This window comes from Crocuta crocuta, unplaced genomic scaffold (genome assembly GCF_008692635.1).
Source record: "Crocuta crocuta isolate KB4526 unplaced genomic scaffold, BGI_CrCroc_1.0 scaffold240, whole genome shotgun sequence".
Lineage (NCBI taxonomy): Eukaryota > Metazoa > Chordata > Mammalia > Carnivora > Hyaenidae > Crocuta > Crocuta crocuta.
In genome coordinates this window covers 272,155-293,245 of record NW_027527380.1, presented here as the reverse complement: position 1 = coordinate 293,245, position 21,091 = coordinate 272,155, and the positions used below count along the sequence as shown (strand labels likewise).

At 35.4% G+C, this 21,091-nt stretch overlaps 1 protein-coding gene across 1 annotated transcript in view; it reads right to left on the bottom strand.

Moving 5' to 3' along the window:
• The window catches only part of EIF3E (eukaryotic translation initiation factor 3 subunit E), a 46,865-nt gene extending 27,736 nt beyond the window's left edge, over window positions 1-19,129 (bottom strand). The window contains exons 1-7 of the mRNA XM_077771315.1: window positions 19,015-19,129; window positions 14,822-14,936; window positions 13,247-13,364; window positions 10,871-10,913; window positions 9,310-9,414; window positions 3,735-3,860; window positions 2,931-3,055 (exon numbers count right to left, since the gene is read on the bottom strand). Of these exons, the coding sequence (XP_077627441.1) occupies window positions 2,931-3,055; window positions 3,735-3,860; window positions 9,310-9,414; window positions 10,871-10,913; window positions 13,247-13,364; window positions 14,822-14,936; window positions 19,015-19,104 (722 nt within the window). The 5' untranslated portion in view covers window positions 19,105-19,129. The remainder of the gene's footprint in view (window positions 1-2,930; window positions 3,056-3,734; window positions 3,861-9,309; window positions 9,415-10,870; window positions 10,914-13,246; window positions 13,365-14,821; window positions 14,937-19,014) is intronic.
• Between the last annotated feature and the right edge of the window lie 1,962 nt (window positions 19,130-21,091).

The window sequence follows — 21,091 nt, the reverse complement described above, 5'->3', positions numbered from 1 at the left end:
ACTACAGAGAAGTGAGGTTACCAGAGGAGAGGTGGGTAGGGAGATGGGTACACTTATTGTGATGGGCCCTGAGAAACATATAGAACTGCTGAATCAATATATTGTACACCTGAAACTAATATAACTTTGTATGTTAACTACACCGGAATTAATTTTTTTAATCTACTTTTTTATTATTTACCTTTTGAAAAGTCTGATTTTTATCCTAACACTTTCTGCAATCTCAAATGAACTACCTTTGTATTTTTAGTATCCATAACAAATAGTTCTACTAATGGATTACACATGTTTTTTAAATTTCATATGAGCCATAGATTGTCAGGAATTAACCTGTACGGATTCCCTCTTGTTTGTATTACATAATTTTTACAGTGGGTTTGAATAACTTTTTCTTGTTTGTATGTTCTTTTCATTACTTGAAAATATTCAGAGCCTGTTTAATTTAATGTTCCCTTCTAAATACAGATGTAACTGCAAAAAACACAGAAGAGGGGTGCCTAGGTGGCTCAGTCGGTTAAGCGTTCGACTTCAGCTCAGGTCATGATCTCACAGTTTGTGAGTTCGAGCCCTACGTCAGGCTCTGTGCTGACAGCTAGCTCAGAGCCTGGAGCCTGTCTTCAGATTCTTTATCTCCCTGTCTCTGACTCCTTCTCTCCCTGTTCATGCTCTCTCTCTCTCTCTCTCAGAAATAAATAAAACATTAAAAAAAAATTAAAAAAAAAACACAGAAAAATGGGTCTACTATTAGGTAGTACCATGGAAAGCCAATTCCTAATGACTCCAATAGCTTAATTCAGGAAGAGCTGCCCTTATTCTTAACCAGCCCCCTAGGTGTCAGGATTACAGCCAAGTATTACAGGCCAAAGCTTTGGTTAAATCTGCTCATTCAGGGTAGGCTCATCCTTGCACAGCTGATTTTAGGGATCTCAATCAAGTCTTTAAGATCTTACAGGTTTTTTAAAATCAGGAGTCAGAGACAAAATACTAATGTTAGTGTTACTTTTAATTTTTTCTCATTAGAATGCATGTTTCCGTAAGTAATGAGAAATATATCCATATTTCTTGTTTGAAATTCTCAGAAAACATCTTTTCTATAAGATGCATAGTTTAACATTAAAAACAAATATGTAGCTATTTTACTAACCAATATTCCCAAATTTCCTGCAATGATTTACTAGACATTTTTCTAGATACTCCTGATTCGTCCACTGTTGGTACCTCAATTACTGCCTAAGATTCTGTCAATATCACAAATAAAACAGCCTTTTCTAAAATGTAATGGTTGCACAAAAGTACTCCTCAAAAGGTACCTCTCAAGAATCTCTGCCCTGAGAGGATTAAATACACAATGCACCACAGCAGAGAGATTAATCAGTTTTATCTCTGGTAAGAGAAAGCTACCAGATAAGACTTGAGAAGAACTTGAAAAAAAAAATTAACATACTTAAATTAGAATGGGGGTGGGAGGTAGAAGCACAGTGAGTAGTACTGATCTGAAATGGAATCAAGTAAAAGAGCAAATCTAGGAAATGCCCACTGAAATGCTTAGAGTGACATACATGTCAAAAATATTCATGATCTGGTCCCAGTCCAAGAGTAGTCCTACTGTGAAGATAGATATGCTAGGCCAGCTTAACCTGATGGTGCCATTAACAACAGTCCAGTCGTAAAAATTAACTTTCCATTCTGATTCCAAGTACTCATTAAGCAATCTTATGTTTATTATATGGCTTCCTATGTGTTAAACCTACAGGGTCAGAACTCTTACCACTTACACTTCTCATTACAAAATACTGATGGCATTCTGGTTTTACACATCAGTCTGAGGATGGTTCAGCTTTGTTCTTCATAAAACTACCTTTAAGATACCACCAAGAGGGGCGCCTGGGTGGCTCAGTCGGTTAAGTGTCCGACTTCGGCTCAAGTCATGATCTCATGGTTCATGGGTTTGAGCCCTGCGTCGGGCTCTGTGCTGACAGCTCAGAGCCTGGAGCCTATTTCGGATTCTGTGTCTCCCTCTCTCTCTGACCCTTCCTCGCTCATGCTGTCTCTCTCTCTCTCAGAAATAAACATTAAAAAAAAAAAAGATACCACCAAGAAAAGGTGCTGAGCATATCTATGCTAAACGCCAGAACAAGTATTACACCTTGTAGGATCTTATTTTAAGTTGTTTTGCACTTTGTCTTTTTAATCTTTTCTATTAGCCTTTTACTTAATTCAACATACAGACTACGATTTATGTAACTTTTCAGATTATAAACAATTTATCATGGCACTCACCAAATAGCAAATAATATACAAATACACTTATAATTTTAAAAGCTGTATATATACAATTTTAATCTCACAAATAGGATTTCTTTAAGGTGTAACAGCTAAGAATGAGGCTATTATGAACACATTAGTAAATAATGTGAATCCGGAAGGCATACTTAAGTACTACAAAATATCTCAAATAGAAAAATAAATATAATGTTACAAAATATGAATTTCCACCTCTTCTCATTTATATTTAAAACAGGATGCAGGCCAAGATCACAAATTGTCTTTTATCTTACCTACTGCCATGTAGTTGTTTTCGGTTTATTTTTTCCAAGGAAAGAAAAACATAATTTCCTGTTTCAAAAACTCCCCTGTCATGTTTAGTTTTACCAGATTCTGATTTAGTTCTTCTAGGGTCTAGACATTCTACATGATGTCTATGCTGCTGGCCCAGGAAGCACACTATATAACACTTGAATGGACACAAAGTATACTATTTTCCAAATAATTTGAAGAGTTACATCTAAACTTTTACAATAAGCAAATCCACCACATGAAGTTTATAAAGGTTGACAACAAATTCAAATGTTAAAAGTACATTTTTAAGTTAAAAAAAATCCATATAATTTCATATGACTAAGGCCAAATTATACAGTGAAATAACTTACTGTGGCTGGTAAAGGAAGAGATCAATAATGTTATCACGCCCTTTGGGGTGGTTGAAGAAAACAAAAAGAGACCAGTGGATGAGCCATGTTCGCTGCTGAAGAGACTGAAGTGGGGAACTCACAGACTATAGGGTTAAAAATAAGTACATAGGAAATATTTATATGAGAAAGAGGCAAGAGAACAAAAGAATAAACACTGCTGATCTCAGAATTTTAGTTAAAAATGAGAACCTTCTGAAGCACACCCTAGAGCCATTATGATCAAAGTCCTAACCCTGGGACCCTCTCTCTACTCTCTGCACAAATCTCGACATTAGAAATTATCTCTCTGTTCTGAGAGATAGATTTAATAATTCCGCTAAGCCATTTATACTCCTTTCAGAAAACATTTTGAAAGCAAAGACTGAACTAAATACTCCATAATAAGTGGTTTTATTAGATATAATTGTAGATGAAAACGGTCTTATTGAGAACCTATTACTGAGGTGGCACTAACAGTATTATTATGCCATTTTCATTGTACAAATAAATAAAAAAAGGCACAGTAGCTGTAAAAATGAAAACAGTTCTCTTCCCTAAGAGTCAAAAGAAGTTTGATAGTTTCTCTCAAGGAGATTCGGTGAATCTAGTCAACTCCTTAACCCACTGTGATTTTTATGTCAAATAAATAAAAGCTAATCTCAACATTTTAGTTTCCCTTCCCCCCTGTCTTTTTTTTTTTTTTTTTTAAAGAGTTTTCCTCATCAGAAAGCATGATGGTCACATAGAAATTTCAGAGAATCAACATGGAAAAATGTAACTCACATTATTATCTATGGTCTCTTTTAACCGTGTAAGGTCTTCCATAGCGGCATCCCAATTCTGCATTAAGATCTCAGAGGCCAGTTTTCCCCAGAGTGAACTCAAAGCATTTCTGTCTGTTGCAGGAACCTGTTTAAGCAATTATAATTAATTATATTCTGAATACTCTGGGAAAAAAAGATACACATTTTATACTTTACATACTCATCTAGCTATTGCTTTCTACCCCAAACTATAATTATTTAAGTCCTTATTGGTTCACACTGGTTAAACCAATTCAAACAATTTCCATTTAACTTAATTTACAAAAAATAATCACTATTTGATATTCAATCTAAATCAGAAAGAGTAACTTAAAATAGGATACAGCACCAGTGTTTCAGTTTAATACACTTTCAGTATTTATACACTCATCAAATTTTAGGCACCCAAAACTTTGGAAACCAGTTATATTCAAAGGAAATCTGTTGTTAAAATCACTGCAATGAATGTGTGGCAAATCACGACTTGTGAATTTTATTTACAATTTAGAAAAACTATTTTTAGAACAAAAAATATCCAAATTATGACACAAATGAAAGGCATCAGAAAGAGAGAAAAGCAGTCTACTGGATAATAACAATAATTATCAAAGGCATATGTACTGAGCAATAAATGTTCACCTTCATATAATCTTAATAAAAACACTATAAATATTTTTTATCCATTTTAATTTAAGAGGGGAACCTGACACATGGAGACTGTAATTTCCCCAAAATTACACTTCTTTTAAATTTATTTTGTGAGAGAGCATGTATGCAAGTGGGGAGGCGCAGAGAGAGGGGGGGAGAGAGAGAATCCCATGCAGGCTCTGTGCTTCTCAGCACAGAGGCAGGTACAGGCTCTATCTCACAAACTGCAAGATCACGACCTGAGTGGAAACCAAGAGCCTGAAGTTTAACTGACTGAACCACCCAAGCGCCCCAAAATTACACTTCTAATCATGAAAGCTATAAATTTATACCACAATCTAAACCTACAAAAAAGGAAGGCTAAGGGCACCCTACCTCCTCTTGCCACTGATGGAAGAGTCACAAACCCAAAACACCTATTAAGGACTTTGACGGCAGTAATTAACTCAAATATACCGAATAACACTTAGCAAACTAATAATTAACACTAAATTAATAAATTTTGAAACATATCCATTAAACCACTATTTCTTATTATTAGGATATATGTCCACAAAAAAAACACACCACTTGTACTTGAATATTCATGGTAATTTTATTTACAAGAAGATAAAAATTGGAAGTAATCCAAATTATAGTATATTCATAGAATGGAATACTATTCAGCAATAAAAAGATTCAAGCTTCTGCTTTTAATTTTTTTTTTCTTTAGACAGAAAGATAAAACGAAAGAGAGATAAAGCAAGCACTTGTGAATGAGGGAGAGGAGCAGATGGAAAAGAATCACAAGCAGGCACCACATCCAGCACAGAACCCAATATGGGGCTAAATACCAGGACCCTGGGATGATGACCTGAGCTGAAATCGAGAGTCAGATGCTCAAATGACTGATGCTCAACTGACTTGATGCCACCCAGGTGCATCAAAAATCAACCTCTTTTGCACACAGTAACACAACTGAAATTCAAAAACTTGTTAGTCAAAGTAAGCCAGGCACAAGCTTACAGATTTCATCCCACTTACATAAAATTCTAGAACAAACAAAACTCATCTACAGGGACAGACAACAGATCAACGGATGAAATCAGGGAAAGGTATGACTGCAAGGGGGCGTAACAGGTCTTTCTGCTTTAAGAGAAATTCTTTATATTGATATGGTGGTAGCTATACAAGTTATGCGCATTTGTCAAAATTCAGTGAAATTTAAAAATTGATTTACAGATATTCATAAAATCACTGTTCAACTTATAAAAGATAAAATGTTTGATCTTTATTAAAAAATCTGAGTATTTTATCAAATTTAAGATGTCATCAATTTCAAGATACACTATCATTTATGTTTCCAAAACCACAACCAATTTAAGACACACCCCAGCAGTTCAGTATTAAAATGGGAAAAATTATGTATCTGAAAATCAATATGAAACAAACATTTTTTCAAAAAGTTGTCTGTTTACTTTTGAGAGATAGAGAGCACGCAAGTGAGCAGAGGAGGGGCAGAAAAAGAGGGAGACAGAGAATCCCAAGCAAGTTCCATGCTGTTAGTGCAGAGCCCGACACTGGGCTGGAACTCATGAACTAAACTACAAGATCATGACTTGAGCCAAAATCAAGAGTCGGTCACTTAACCAACCGAGCCACCCAGGTGCCCCAGACATCTTTTACATCAACATTATTAAACAGAGCACATCAGACTCAAAAACATCAGCCAAGTTCCTAAAGCTTCCAAAAGTCATCATTACTTAAGCTTTCTTGAGTCAAAGAAAAGTACCTTTAAATCAAATGGCATGTACTTGGAGGAGATAAATTTAAAATTCTGAGTGAAAACAACAACAAAAAACCATGCTAGTAAAATATGATCACAAATAGTTCTAGCATCTTAAAATCACTTTTATTTCAAATAGCTGCCGATGAGGAGAGGGGTTATATTTTAGAGTAAGAGGCTACGAGAAAAGGCAGATTTTAACAAAATAATTAAAATACAGTGTTAACATTTATTTACTTTTTAAAAATAACTTTAAAAACAAAAATGTTCAAATTTGCTCCACTATTCCAAATTAATGCATTTCTTATAGTACATCCAAACAGGGTGGATGTAAACACTCCTTGATGTATTCTAAAAGCCACCAAATTTTTTAAAAATAAAGTAGATTCCGAGGTCACCCTGCTTTGATTTACACAACACTGACCTACAATAGGTCTCCTGGAGAGTCAAATTCTAATCTCAGATCATAGTTACAATGGTTCTTTCATATCTTATGTTTCCCTATAGATTTAAAAGAATAACCAACCATCAGACAAGAATTCAGAAATGAAAAAAAGAAGACTATTACAAAACAATAAAAGTAAATAACACATAAGACACTGACATTATTCATCCCAAGTCGAAACCAAGATTTTTAATCTTTGCTATTAACAAGATTTCACATTATACACAGTTTATAGTAGTGCCTATCCTAAACAAAAGAAAAGGAGAAGTAAAATTATCCATTTTTTAAAACTTAGCTTGGTTAGCCTCTGTCAATATGCCAACAGAAAGTAACCAACTCCCAGCTACTCAAATGTCTTGTCACACAGATGGGACATGAATTTAAAAATAAATTTCACCTAACTTCTAAGCACTATCTAATCACTATAGTTTAACTGCTCTTAATGTAAAACATTGATTTTGTGTTCAAATCATGGTAATCTCACCTAACAAGTGTCATTTGAGTTCCAACACAAGACCTGGTAGGTAATGCAAAAGCTCAAAATTAAGTTAGGGGTTTTTTAAGTTAGGAAACTAACTTGGATCTTCACATTTAAAAAAAACTAAACATAAAAACTTCACAAATCTCTAAGTATATAAACCTAGCATTTGTAGAAATTTTCAGACTAATTACAAAATCATACTACATAAACATACTATTAAGACTAGAATATGTTATATTTGTTAGGATAAAAGCTTTTTGTAACAGCATAGCAAGTTTTTTAATCCCCCAAAGATTCATGTGTACTACTCTGGCTCAAGTCCATGTCATTACAGTTGGCTCTTCATACCAACCTGCTTTCAAGGGTGGATATGCTAGAAGTTTCAATATCTGGATTTCCAGCAGTTACCTTAAGTTTCCATGTCTTAGCAAAATGGCACATTCACTCTCTGACCAGCAACAATAAATTTACTGTGCTAGAACGCTAACATGACACTAAATCTTCATTCTCAAAATTCACTCCCAGCATTAACAAATGATATGAATAACCAACCCTTTTCATGTACCTGTAATCATATCAGGCTTCTGATTTTACAATCCTGGTTTAAGCTGTTTACATTTCCAAAGTAATCAACTTTTGCTCTCCTAAATCCTTCATAATATTCAAAGTAAAACTGATGGAATTTTCTGATAAGCCACTACAAGTTTAGCATCACTGATTACCTTCAATGCACTTGCAAGCTAACCACAGCTAAGCTGTAAATTAAGAATATTCACAAATGGGAGCAAGAAAATCTCATTTTTTTCAAATCAAACTTGGATATAAAATGATAATCTTTATTTCTTTGAAGGGAAGATGGTAGTTTTAAAAAATTAAGTTCTCTAAGCACTTTAAGTGCAGGAATTACCTGAATTAATAAAATATCAATCTCTTCCCCCTCCCTCTTCCCCCCAAAAAGAAAATTTAATTTCCTGGAAAACAACCAAAGATAGCAGCCCTAAATCTTTTCTTTGAGACATATGGGGCTAAAAGAAAGAAAGGCACCAGAAAATAGAGAATGGAGAAACAGACTCTTCCAAGGTTAGAAAACAATTAAGTCCCTGTCTTAAGAGATCATTTCCCAACATCTAGGATTAACTAGAGAAATCAGAGACTTAGGTACTTGGTTATTAACCCAAAGTGAGTAACAAATTGTAATTTTTCAAATGAGAAAGTTAAAACAAGGGCATTTTGATAAGTCTACAAGGCATTTATTAATACAATTACCTACACAGAAGGCAGAATGAGAAAGAATCTTTTCATTTGAAACACGGATTTTTTTCTGTGCTTCATGAAACTCTCCTTCTTCCCAAGCAAAAGCCCTGAATCTAAGGGCACCTGGGTGGCTCAGTTGGTTAAAAGTCCAACTCTTGATTTTGACTCAGGTAATGATCTCACAGTTCCTCAAGCCCCACATCAGGCTCTGGGTTCTATGCTGACAGCATGGAGTGTGCGTGGAATTCTCTCTTTTCGGTCTCTCTGCCCTTCCCCGATCCCTCTCTCTCAAAATGAATAAACATTAAAAATTTTTACAAAGGCAGTGAATCTAGGAACATGTCAAATAGCCAAATGAAAATAACAAAGAGGATTCTTGGTGGTTAGAAATTTGCTCTAAAAATACCATTTACTCACCTACCTCCTACATTATTAAAACACACACGTACATACACACACACCGAGTTTCATATTCTAATAGCTCAGTACAGAAGTAAATGGAAAAAATATTAAGGTGTAATTAGTTTTCAATTATCATCAGAATTCCATAGTTGCTTAGAACAAACTCAAGGGAGATTTATACCATATAATAATGAATTAAAATTAGGAATAATGGATTTATTCAATAAATATTAACCACACTCAACGTGCTGCTCACTGTGCTGCACAGTAACTTAAGTTGATTGTAAGATAGAATTTTGCTAATGCTAAAATCAAACAGTATACATAAAAAACATATTAGTGGCTCCTACTTTTGGATTCCAAGGACAAGTGTAATCTCTCTCCAAATTTTGTGGTCCTGATATAAGCTTTCCTATCTCTATTTGTTCTTTGTTAGGAAAAGTTTTTTTTTCTTTTACCAAGGATTCTTGAAAATGTAATACACAGACTCAAATCTATACACACGTTTTGACAAACCAAGTAAAATCTACAAATTCTGAAAGAAAAAAAAATTTACTTACCAACACTCTAAAGAAGTAAAGATATTCTGCTGCTCCAGAGTAATTCCCACATTCATATTGAAATTTTGCATACCTGTAGAGTGTATCTAAATATTCCTGCCTAAACTAAAAAAGAAAACAGAAAACGAGAAAAGCATCAGTTCTATTTTTAACTTCGAGTTTTAAAACTCAAATAATTTCCTCCTTTAAATGTCCCTAGAAGTCAATTCTCTGATGTATGCCAAGCGTCACAAAAAACAAACACAAAAACCATGATCAGAAATATATATGACTTTTAAAACATACATTAGGAATTGGTGGATTTAGCTTTCATAATTCTGGTCTCAAAGAGTTAATCTTTTGCAACCCAAATTTGAACTGCAGTGGGAAGGTCTCTCAGCTGGTGAATGAACTTAGATAACTACCAAATAGACCCATCCCTACAAAGTTTTGTGATTCTGTACAAATAACATGTACAGTGAACTTCAATTCTCTGTGAAAACTGGCCCCCAAATTACACCAACTATTAAAGTTAACAATGCAAGTAAAGTGAAAGCAAACAATTCTAAGAGAAGGACTCCAAACTAGAACACTATCAAATACACCAAACATTCTATATGGAAACCAGAAAGAATAATCTGGTCAGCAAATGAGAGCTAAAACTTGAATGCAAGTTAAAGAATTAATTATATGCAAATCCTTACACTTTGAGTTAACACAAAGGAAGGGAGATGACTAGAAAGCCTAAAATAAAATTCCTTTGTTGAGTATTTATGAAGACCTTGATAATCAAGAACCACTATATTCCACAAGGCAGCCAAAGTATTACTTAATTCTACTGCTCAAAGCCATTTCTAATTCAAACTTACTTCTATATTTGTTAATCCATCAAAAATAAGTGGTACATATTACCTGAGTATTCTAGAAAAAATAGAAAGTTTTGAGAATTTCTGTGATCTAAAGGTAAGTTTAAGTGGGGCACCTTAGTGGCTCAGTTAAGCATCAACTCTAACTCTAGGTATTGGCTCAAGTTATTACCTCAAGGTCATGAGTTCAAGCCCCATGTTGGGCTCCATGCTGACTTGAGCATGGCGCCTGCTTTGGATTCTCTCTCCCTCCCTCTCTGCCCCACCTTGTTCACACACACACTCGCGCGCTCTCTCTCAAAATAATATTTACAAAAAAATAAATGTAAGTGTACGCATCTCATTTTCTTATCAGCACCAATTTGTAAAAACTGAAATTTTGAAAACATATCAGATATTATATTTAATATGTTAATCTGGAAATTGTACTCCTGTTAAACCACGCACCTATCTTTACAGCACTATTCTTTAATTAGTCTTATTAAAACGGGACAACTAAAGAAATTTTTTTAAAGTTTTATTTATTTATTTATTTTGAGAGACAGAGAGGGAGACAGAGAATCCCAAGCAGGCTCCATGCTGTCAGTGGGGAGTCGACACAGGGCTCAAACCCACGAACCATTGAGATCATGACCTGAGTTGAAACCAAGAGTTGGACGCTTAACGGACAGAACCACCCAGGCACCGCTAAAGAAAAACTTTAAAATACCACTTACACCATGCTTGTCTGCCAGGTAATCAAACAGCATCCGACCATCTCTAAATTAGAAACAAAAATTACTGATTTTATAGGCCACAGAAAACAAAATGAGCATATCCAAACATTATTACCCACATAAAGCCATTTAAATATCTTAATACTTAAACACTAGAAACAATAAGACTTCCAGAATAAAAAAAAAGAACATTACAAAATTAATCAATTATGCTTAAGTACCTTCTGTACCTAGGCTACACACCCTGTATAATTATTATCCATCTCAGTGTCAACTCAATTTAACTTTTCTTAAATTAGCTTTGCATAACTAAGACGTTGCCAGGCTGGTAACAGACAAAATGATGAAAAAGACACCAAGGAACAAGTGATACATGGACACAGTGGCCCACTTTCTAGGCATTTTCAAAAAAGAAAACACTTTCTTAAGCGTATAACGGGAGGGAATGCTGTGGAATGTTTTTCTGGAGCATAATTTCACTTGAAAATTTAATGGGGAAGGAATATGTCACCCCCAAATTAACATGGGTATAAGACTGAACATGAAATATGTATAAAATTTTAACATAAAAATTTTCAAAAAAAACTTAGCATTTCTTGTGGATCACAGTGAATAACTTTGTGTTTTGCTCCTTGTAACTTTCAGATATGTATTCACTGTCCTTTGGCTGATTGGGTATTTCTGGTAAAGTATGAGAAGTACAATATTATACGTTCAACGAAATTTAAAAACAGAAACTGGCAGGAAGAGGTTATTACTTTGAAAATAAGTAGTTTAATTACAAGTTTTTAAAACAATCCCATTCTTTCATATATCTCAATGCCATGCCTATTAAACTGCAAGGAGTCCTCTCTTTCTAATATTTGGTGAATAAATCTATATTCATCTTATTCATAATCCAATCTCATTACTTCCTTGTATTTAAGTGACTAGAATAAATTTACAATTTAAATTCTCAATTTTTGATTGTGCACTAACAGCTGGATTATTTCAGCTGTTCCTCTGTGGGCATTTACACGTAATCTGAAGATTTTAGTCTTTATAAGTGTGTATCAGTCTAATATATATACAAACAGAGATAATTATATATAAAACATATATAGGATTGTTTAGTAAGATACAGCCATCTCTGTGTATGTGTGTGTATATATATGTAGTATAACATATTTTATGTTAGTAATATAGCAGGCTACACTGTAATATGGTATAGGGGCTCCTGGGTGACGTGCCAATTCTTGATTTCGGCTCAGGTCATGATCTCATGGTCTGTGAGTTTGAGCCCTGTGTTGGGCCCTGTGTTGACAGCTCAGAACCTACTTGGAATTTTCTCTACCTCTCTCTGTCCCTCGCCAGCCTGACTGCATGCACGCAGACATGTGTGCGATCTCTCGCTCAAAATAAATAAACTTATAGTATGGTATATAATAATCATGTAGTATTTGCTGCTTTGCTAAAAATTATCTAGTAACACTTCCCCAAATCACAAATAAAAACTTAGAATTTATCTCTCTTAATATTTGGTTTGGCCGCATACTGTCTAAAGATACAACATGGCAAAATCTTCAGCAATTCTTCTAGTAAATATGTTGTCAGCTAAGGTTTACCACAGTGGCAATATTCAATTTTAGTAGGAGATTTTATTTTTAAAATTTTAGTATCTAAAATTAATAACTAATAACTCAAACTCAAATAACTTAATAACTCAAAGGGCTTCAATTAATGATACACATTAAGTCAGAGTGAGGCAATATTCATTCTTTGGAAACCAAGCAATATGTTTATTTCTAGTTAAGGAGAAGTTAAGAATAAAATAACCAACCTTATCATCTCTACACCACCCGCCTCCGTGGGCTAGGCAATGAGGTTGGAAGGATATGAGGGAATGTAGCCAAATGATAAAGTGAGCTAAGGTTTCCCTCTAGGTATTGCCCAGGCACAGTTATGTCAACCTGAGTACTCCTGACATTTGGGGGCTGTATAATTCTTTACTGGGGAGTTGGGTACTGTCAGATGCATTGTAGGATATTTAGCAGCATCCCTGGCCTCTCCTTGCTAGGTGAAAGTAGCACCCCTCCAATTGTGACAATGAAAAGTGTCACCAGACACTGCCAAATGTCCCCTAGGAAGAGAGGAGGAAGGTAGAACTGCTGTAGCATAATCAGATTTGGAGAACTGGTAAAGAAGTTAACAAAAACATTAGTATTAATATTTATTAAGGAATTCCTGGTCCCTACACCATAAGGAAAAATAAAAACGAACAGATAAAGTAATGAATTAAACACTGACCTTTTATGATGGGATATTAAATAAAATTTGAGTTAACATTTGTATTAATCCAGAAAAGAGAATTTTTAGAATTCAATTGAGGGAAGTTACCTGGTTGACTGCATCTGCCTTGTAGTTTCTGGATCTTCAAACATCTTTACAATTGGTTCCGTTTCTGCCTGAAGCTGTTTCAGTTGTGCAACAACTGTGGTTCTTTTTTCTCTCAAAGCTAATTAAAAATGCAAAGGAGTACTATAATGTTTAACTATACTGCTCACCATAAGGATGTCTCTGGAAAAATTTCAATTTATTTCAGTTGTACACAGATTTCATTACCCTCTATATATCCACATGCCAGGAACCACCAACCCGCTAAGTCTCCCAGATCCATTTTTTTCTTTCTAGCAATGCAAAGGCACATAAAGAAGGACCTCTTCTTGCTCTTAAGGAAAACTGAAGAATATACAAATACAGCTGGGGGAGGGAGTGGCTGCTGAGAACCAATTATCTAATTCCACATTTCAAATACTTCACTCCTAGTGTTTTATTTGTTCTCATTGAATTTTCTCAGATGTATATTATCCCAGAGTTCCTAAACAGAGATTCGAAGGGTTTACATATTACTACAGATTTTCAGTTAGGTTGAATGGAATTTAAATCCAGCCAATAATCTCTCTTTTCACTATAAATCTAGTTTTGTAATCTATGAAACCCAATTCTAGTTTCTTCTTACTGCATCATGAAGAGCCAAAGAAAACTTGAACATAACCTATGCTACTGGCATGTTTTAAACTTTTAGTATGAAATAGTTAACCTTTTCATCACAAACTAAAATTTAAACAGCTACTATCATTTACTGTTATAGAAGTTAAAAAGGTGATTATGTTTAGTGTAATAATTTGTTATACATTAAAAAGTATTACTAGAACAGTGTTTCTCAAAAATAGAAGGGAATATGTGATTGAATTATTGAAAATGTCAATTTAAACAAAGTAAATTGTATTTATCTACTGAAAGCATTCTTAGAATCTTTTAAAATACCATGCTCACAAAAGAAACAATACAGTATTTTTCAAACTTTTGGGAGAACTTTTCTTTTTAAGGGAACATCTATTACCATAGAAAATAATGTGGAAAACACCGTACCACAGTTGTTCTCCAATTTGAGTGCTGGACTTCAGCCAACAGTTTCTGATTAGGTAAATTTGAGGTATGACCTCAAAATTTGCATTTCTAGCAAGCTCTCCCAGGTGAACTGATGATGCTGGGACTGGGGACAGTATATATGAGAACCACAGCTATACCCAGATGATTCAAGATGAAAAAAAATCTCTAAGGCACACAGATGCTAACTGAAAAATTAGCAAACCAAAAACAGCCACATTCTCAGATAATTCCAAGGAGACAATCTCATTCATAAACACAACTTTGATGATACATGCTATAAACTGAAGATATTTAAAGACCATGTTTTAAAGTAGTCTCACACCTTTTGTGGTGAGAAAATAATACACTTTAGATGACATGTAACCTTCACATTACCTTTCATCCAAAGAACTTTTAAACCATAATAACCTCAAATAGTTATTAAAGGCTCTTGGCTAAAGCTCTTTTATAAATCACAAAACTTTAACACACACAGCCTCAGTTCACAAGACAAGCTGCAGTTCCAAATGACACACTTACCATGTGGAATATCATCAGAATACAGATTTTTGTATACATCCATAGCAAAATCTACCATGTTGGTATCACTAAGAAGATCCAATTTCCCTTGTAGTAATTCTTTTTCATTATAGATCTGCAAGAGAAAATTACTTTCTAATGAATATGTTGAAGTTCCCCCATATAAATTACTAAATATCCATACCAACTCTACTGATAAGTATATACAGTGGTTTCCTTGCTACACCAGGAATCAACTCAAATTTTTTACCCGCTTAGTTATCTATCTCTCACATCCACATGATGCCTACCCATCTATCCTTGAGGTGGGTTCTCCTCTACTCCCACATATTTTTTTCACTAAATCATTTGAATTCTTCATAATCCTTCCCCATCTACAACACTAAAACAGAACTAGCAACCCATTCTCTAGGTCAACCATGTGATATCAGGTTTTTGCTTTGCAAGGAATTCAAGAAACAATTTAATCCATAGTATAGGGATAAAACAGACACAGACTCACATAAACGTGTAGTTTAGTGCAATGAGCAATATATAAGGACCCTATACAACAGTATTCAAGGAGACAATAATCAAAATTAAAAAAAATTTTTAAGTGAACAGTCATCAAGATAAGCCTTCAGCAAGACTTGCGTAGTAAATTTAATTTTGTCAAGGAAAGAAAAAATACAGGAAGAGTCCACATTTCACTGCCTGTGAAAAGGTAGTGATCAAATGGGATAGTGATGTGATCAAAACGGAAACTTCCAAACTATATAAAGAACTCCTGCAGAATATACGAGAAATAATTGAATTGAAAATGGCTAAAAAATTTTAATAGCCACTTTATAAGAGTAGAACCAAATGGCCAACACCAAAAACGGTTCTCAACTTCATTAATCACACAGAAAATGCAAGTTAAAGCCACATTAACACACACACACACACACACACAAAACTGTCAATACTAGTGCTGGTGTACAAGTAGAGTAACAGAACACTTACTCTTCCAGCAGAAGTACAACCACTTTGGACAACTGTTTTTATCTCCTAAAATCAAGCACACATTTTCACCCAATAATTCTGCAACTTGATACCCAAGAGAAATGGGTGAATATATTCAAAGGGCATTTCCAAGAATGTTCACAGCAGCACTCGGTGGAATAGCCAAGTTTATCAACATTAGAATGAATAAACTGTAGTATATTCATATAACAGATTAACACTCAGCATTGGGAATCAAAGAACTACAGTTATCCTAACAACCTGGATGACTCTAACAACGCTAAATGAAATTAATCATACAAAGCACTACAATGGTTAATTTCAAAACCAGGCAAAACTATTCTACAACTGGTGCTTACCTTTGGGAGGGGCGGGGGATGACTAGGAAATGTCTGAAGGAAGGTTTTTAGGATGTTTGTAATGTTTTATTAATTAATCTGGATGGTGGTCACACAAGTGGGTTCACTCTGAAAAAAGGCATTTATATTTGGCACTTTTCTGTATGAATGTTATACCTGATAAAAAGTTTACTTAAAAAAGTTGAGGAGAACCTAATCTTCAGTGAAAACATCTTTCCCTAGCATGTCAACTTCTTCTTGCAACCCCATTAATAGCTTGAATTTGTATCATCTCTATTAATTATAGTTTCAAAGCATTGCTCCTCTGACATCAGACCTACTGGCTTCTTAAATCTATATCTGCTTATACCTTCTCTAAATTCTGCCTTATACCCACACTTACTCTGTAAAGGGTAGATAGTAAATATTCTAGACCTTAAAGCCAAGAAGCAAAGATCTAGGATATGCTACAGAAGTACTATAAGAGTTTCCACAATTTCTTTTCTAAGTAAAAAATAATGGAATAAAATTCCTTGTAAAAGAGATCCACTAATAAGAATGACATTCTTTGTGGGTGGGAACTGTTTCACTTAATTGGGGTACAAAGTTAGTGTTCTATAACTGAAAATGTTTGCAAATGTTCATCTGTTACAATTATTTTTAACTTACAGAGCATACAAAACAAGTAGAGAGGGTTTTGCATTTGCTGCCAAGGGTTATAGTTTGACAATCCCTGGTCTATCAATCTCTTGAAAACAGCTCCAACTTTTTAACAGATTGAAAATAATTCTTTTAACATCTGTTCCTGCTGTCATCTTCCACAAATCCAACATCCACACTGAAGATTCTTTAAAAACACAAAGCTTGGGGCACCTGGGTGGCTCAGTCAGTCTGTTAAGCATATGACTTCAGCTAAGGTCATGATTTCACAGATCCTTAATTCGAGCCCCACATCGGGCTTCTGCTGTCAGCACAGAGCCCGCTTCAGATCCTCTGTCCCCACCTCCCCTCCCTCTCCCACTGGGCTGCTCAAAAATAAATAAACATTAAAAAAAAAACCCTCAAGCCTTAAAATTTCTTTATCCCACAACTTTCATTTAGTACCTTATCTCTGACTTCCAACTTAAATTCATCATCTTGGTCACCAATTATCATTAAAATGTGTCATCATCCCATTGTACCTTCTAAGTTTTAGATCACCCTTTTTGTCACATTAGTTTAGATACCATTTTTTCGCTATTTCAAAGATTTTATTAGTAGTAGTATCATTAATTCCATCCATTTTCTCCAACTAAATACAATTTAGTTCCAATCCCTAGTTCTGGAAAAAAAGTCTTCTGTTTTCTATGTTCTGGCTAAGGATGACTATAAAATGTTTCAAAAGCAGACAATAATGCCATTCAATCATATCTGTGCGGATCAGCAATCCACGTCTAAATGACATATATTTAAAAACCTACCTCCAAACATGTTTACACTACTTCAATAATCTTCCAATGCTCCTCTCAATATGAGTGATTGTCATCAGCTCTTATAAATATATGATTTTCAATCTCAGTTGGGCCATCCACACTTACCAATTCTTGTACTTTGGAGTTTTCTCAGTCCCCATTTCTAGTCCTCACCACACTCCTGAAAACCCCAACTGGTTGACTCACTCTTCTCTGATACAGGACGGCCTACCCTCCTAATACAAAATATTCAGGAGTACTTACTTTGTCCCTCAAGGCTAATTACTTTATATGCATTATCCCATGTAATTTGTCCAACAATTCCCCATAAGGGAACTTTGCTGTTCCCTAACATCACAACTTTAGAGTTGTGTTATGTATTTAGAAAAGGATCAGGTAAATTTGAGGATTATACCTGTCCAATGAACCATTAACTATCAGGAAAATCTGAAGTTATCAGAACAATGTAATGTTCATTTGAAGGGATTTTTGTTTTATTGTTGTTGGGGCACACAAATCTACTCCCCAAATCAAGAATTCCCTAAGTAGATTTATGTTGTAATCTGTTTTCACATACAGAATTCATTTACTTTTCTGACCAATATTCGCATCTTTTCATCACAGTTAATATTACTTTATTATAATTACTAAAATGTTCCCAACAAATTCAAGGTATAACTAAGCCAAGTATTCCAAAACTTTTAGGGTGCAGACGTTTTGAAATGAGGTACCAAAACCACAGACTAATTCAAGATATCTGGAGTAGCTAAACGAATGTTAACGTTCAAATTACTCGAAGTCTGTATACGCCAGCAAAAAAAAAATTTTTTTTAAGTAAAAAAACTGTCAAATTTTTTCGGGGGGCGGGGAGTGTGGGCGTCCCTAGCCGACAAAATACGCCACTCTTCTAGAAGTGGCTGCTTACTGAAAGACCAGGAAAATTCTATGGGGGGTACTAGGCATTTCACTTAAGGGTAGGAAAATTATCCCAAAGTTCCAGCAAACGAAAACACAAAGCCAGCACATCCTTTCCACAGTTTCTGAAAGAAAAATCAAAATCTCTTAACACTCCAATCTGCTTTTGGAAGCAAGCGTTACTACAGCGAAGCTGGAGAATGCTCAACTTCCTAGAGGAACTGACGCGGAAGTCCCTCCGGCACCGTCACCTCAAGTGAAGCAAAGACCTGTTTCTCCCCCAAAGTTGCCTACTGTCAATTCACCTCTCGTCACAACCGAATTCTGCGGTGCTAATCAACTAAGACGACGCTAAAACTACCAGCAGATCCTTACTGCCCGACCCAGGACCAAATTCGCGGCAGCCTCACACGTGTCAGGCCTAGAGCTAGGGCCACCGCCTTTCGGCATTCCCCAGCATATCACGCGTTCCCACACATTCCTCGCGGTCAAAGACCCCTCTCACCTCTTTTACGGAGAGAAATTCGAGCAAAGGAAAGACTAGATGCCGATCCAAAAAGTGCGCGATGCGAGTAGTCAAGTCGTATTCCGCCATCTTGCCAAGGAAAAGGCTGTACTCACTAAAACTTTATTGATAGAGCCGACAAACGAACAGACAAGCCCCAAGTTGCGCATGAGCAGTAGTTCAACAAGCCAGGGGGGGAAAGGGGCGGGGTTCAGCCCGAAGCGCTCAAAGAAAAATGGCGCATGCGTGCGGATCCTCTCTTCCTCTAGGCAACTCTGATACTGGGCGGAGCGGCCGGAATAATGTCCTCGGTTTGAAAGTTTGTCAGAATCCTGCAATGCATTCCGCTAATTAATATTGAAAATTGAGAACTGACTGCTGAGGGATTGTCGATTATATTGTGATGCGGTAGAGGACAAAATAATGAGGCCCCTGCTCTCTGGGAAGTTGCGTACAAGAAGGGATAGACCTGAGGTTTCATTTGACATATATTGGTCATTTTGTTTTCGTTTGTTAAATTAAGGTGGAACGAGTTTCTAGACAGGAAACAAGTGAAATAAATTTAGTTTATAGTAAGAACCATAATTTAGTGGAGGTGATCGGGCTAGGCCTGTTCAATTAGGGGCGGTTAGAGAAAACTCAGGGTAACAATTTTGTACTGATAGAAGGAAGCCACTGAATTGGAGCCAGGGTAAAACTATGCCTGGTGGAAGGCTTAGCAAACACAAAGGCCATGAGACAGGACAGGACTTGGTATATTCCTAAAGCTAAATATCCTGTGTGACTAGACAGTAAGGTAAAAGACGCTGAAAAGTGCCAGGTCATGATTAAGGTAAGAAAGTGTATTTTATTCTTAAGTCTCCTTTGTGATTCCATTTTCATCTTTCAGGCCTCTTCATTTTGCAGTCCCCATGGGTCTTGGAGCTTTTCTCTAAGTTAATCCCCTAGTTGATATCATTCAACCTAACGGCTTTAACTGCAATCTATACCTTGACAACTCCAACACAGACTGTTTGTTAACGACAGACTCATATATATTTAGCTGGCTACTCAACATCTCAATATTAACATGTCCAGAACAAAACTATCCCATGTAGCTCATCAAAACCTGCTCTTTTTGCATTCTTCCCTATCTCAGTGAATGCTAGTTCCATCTGTTCAGTTGCTCAGACCCCTCGGAATCACCTTTGACTTTGGTCTTTTCTCTTACATTCTACATTGAATTTACACATAAATCCTTTGGTTCAAACCACTGAAGCATATCCAGATCTAATTAGTTCACACTACCTCCAAAATCACATCCCTAGTCCAAACACCATCAATGTCTTGCTTTGATTTGGGAGTAGCTTCTTCACTAATTAGTTTGCTTGCCCTCTTTTCTACCTATAATTTATTCTGACACAGCAGACAGCAGTGACTTTTAAAATGTAAATATGCTTAAAACTATCCAAGCCATATTATCTTACAGTGATCTCATCTTCTTATCTCCTCTTATTCACTCTAACCCTGGCCTGAAGCAACAGTTTTCTGTCTCTATAGATTTCTCTATTCAGGACTTTCATATGAATGGAATCATATAGTATGTAGTTTTTTGTTACTTTGTATAATATTTTCAAAATTCATCCAAGCTGTAGCATGACTAGTACTTCATTTCTTTTTATGATCAAATAATATTCTATTATACTGCTATACCACATATGATTTACCTATTCATCTGCTGATGGACACTTGGATTGTTACTACCTTTTGGCCACTATGAATAATGCTGCTATTAACATTCATGTACAAGTTTCTGTGTGGACATATGTTTTCAGTTTTTTTGTTATATACTCAGAGATTGAATTGCAAGATATATGGTTACTATGTGTAATCACTTGAGGAACTGCCAGACTGTACTATAATCTTGCAGCACATTGACACTGGGAGAAACTGAGTAAAGGATACACTGGATCTCCCTGAATTATTTCTTACAGTGCCTGTGAAGCTACTATCTCGGAATAAAGTTTCAATTTTAAAAAATGATTCCTAGACTCTGGGTGTAAGAAACTGGGTACTCACTGGTGACTAGTATATGGGG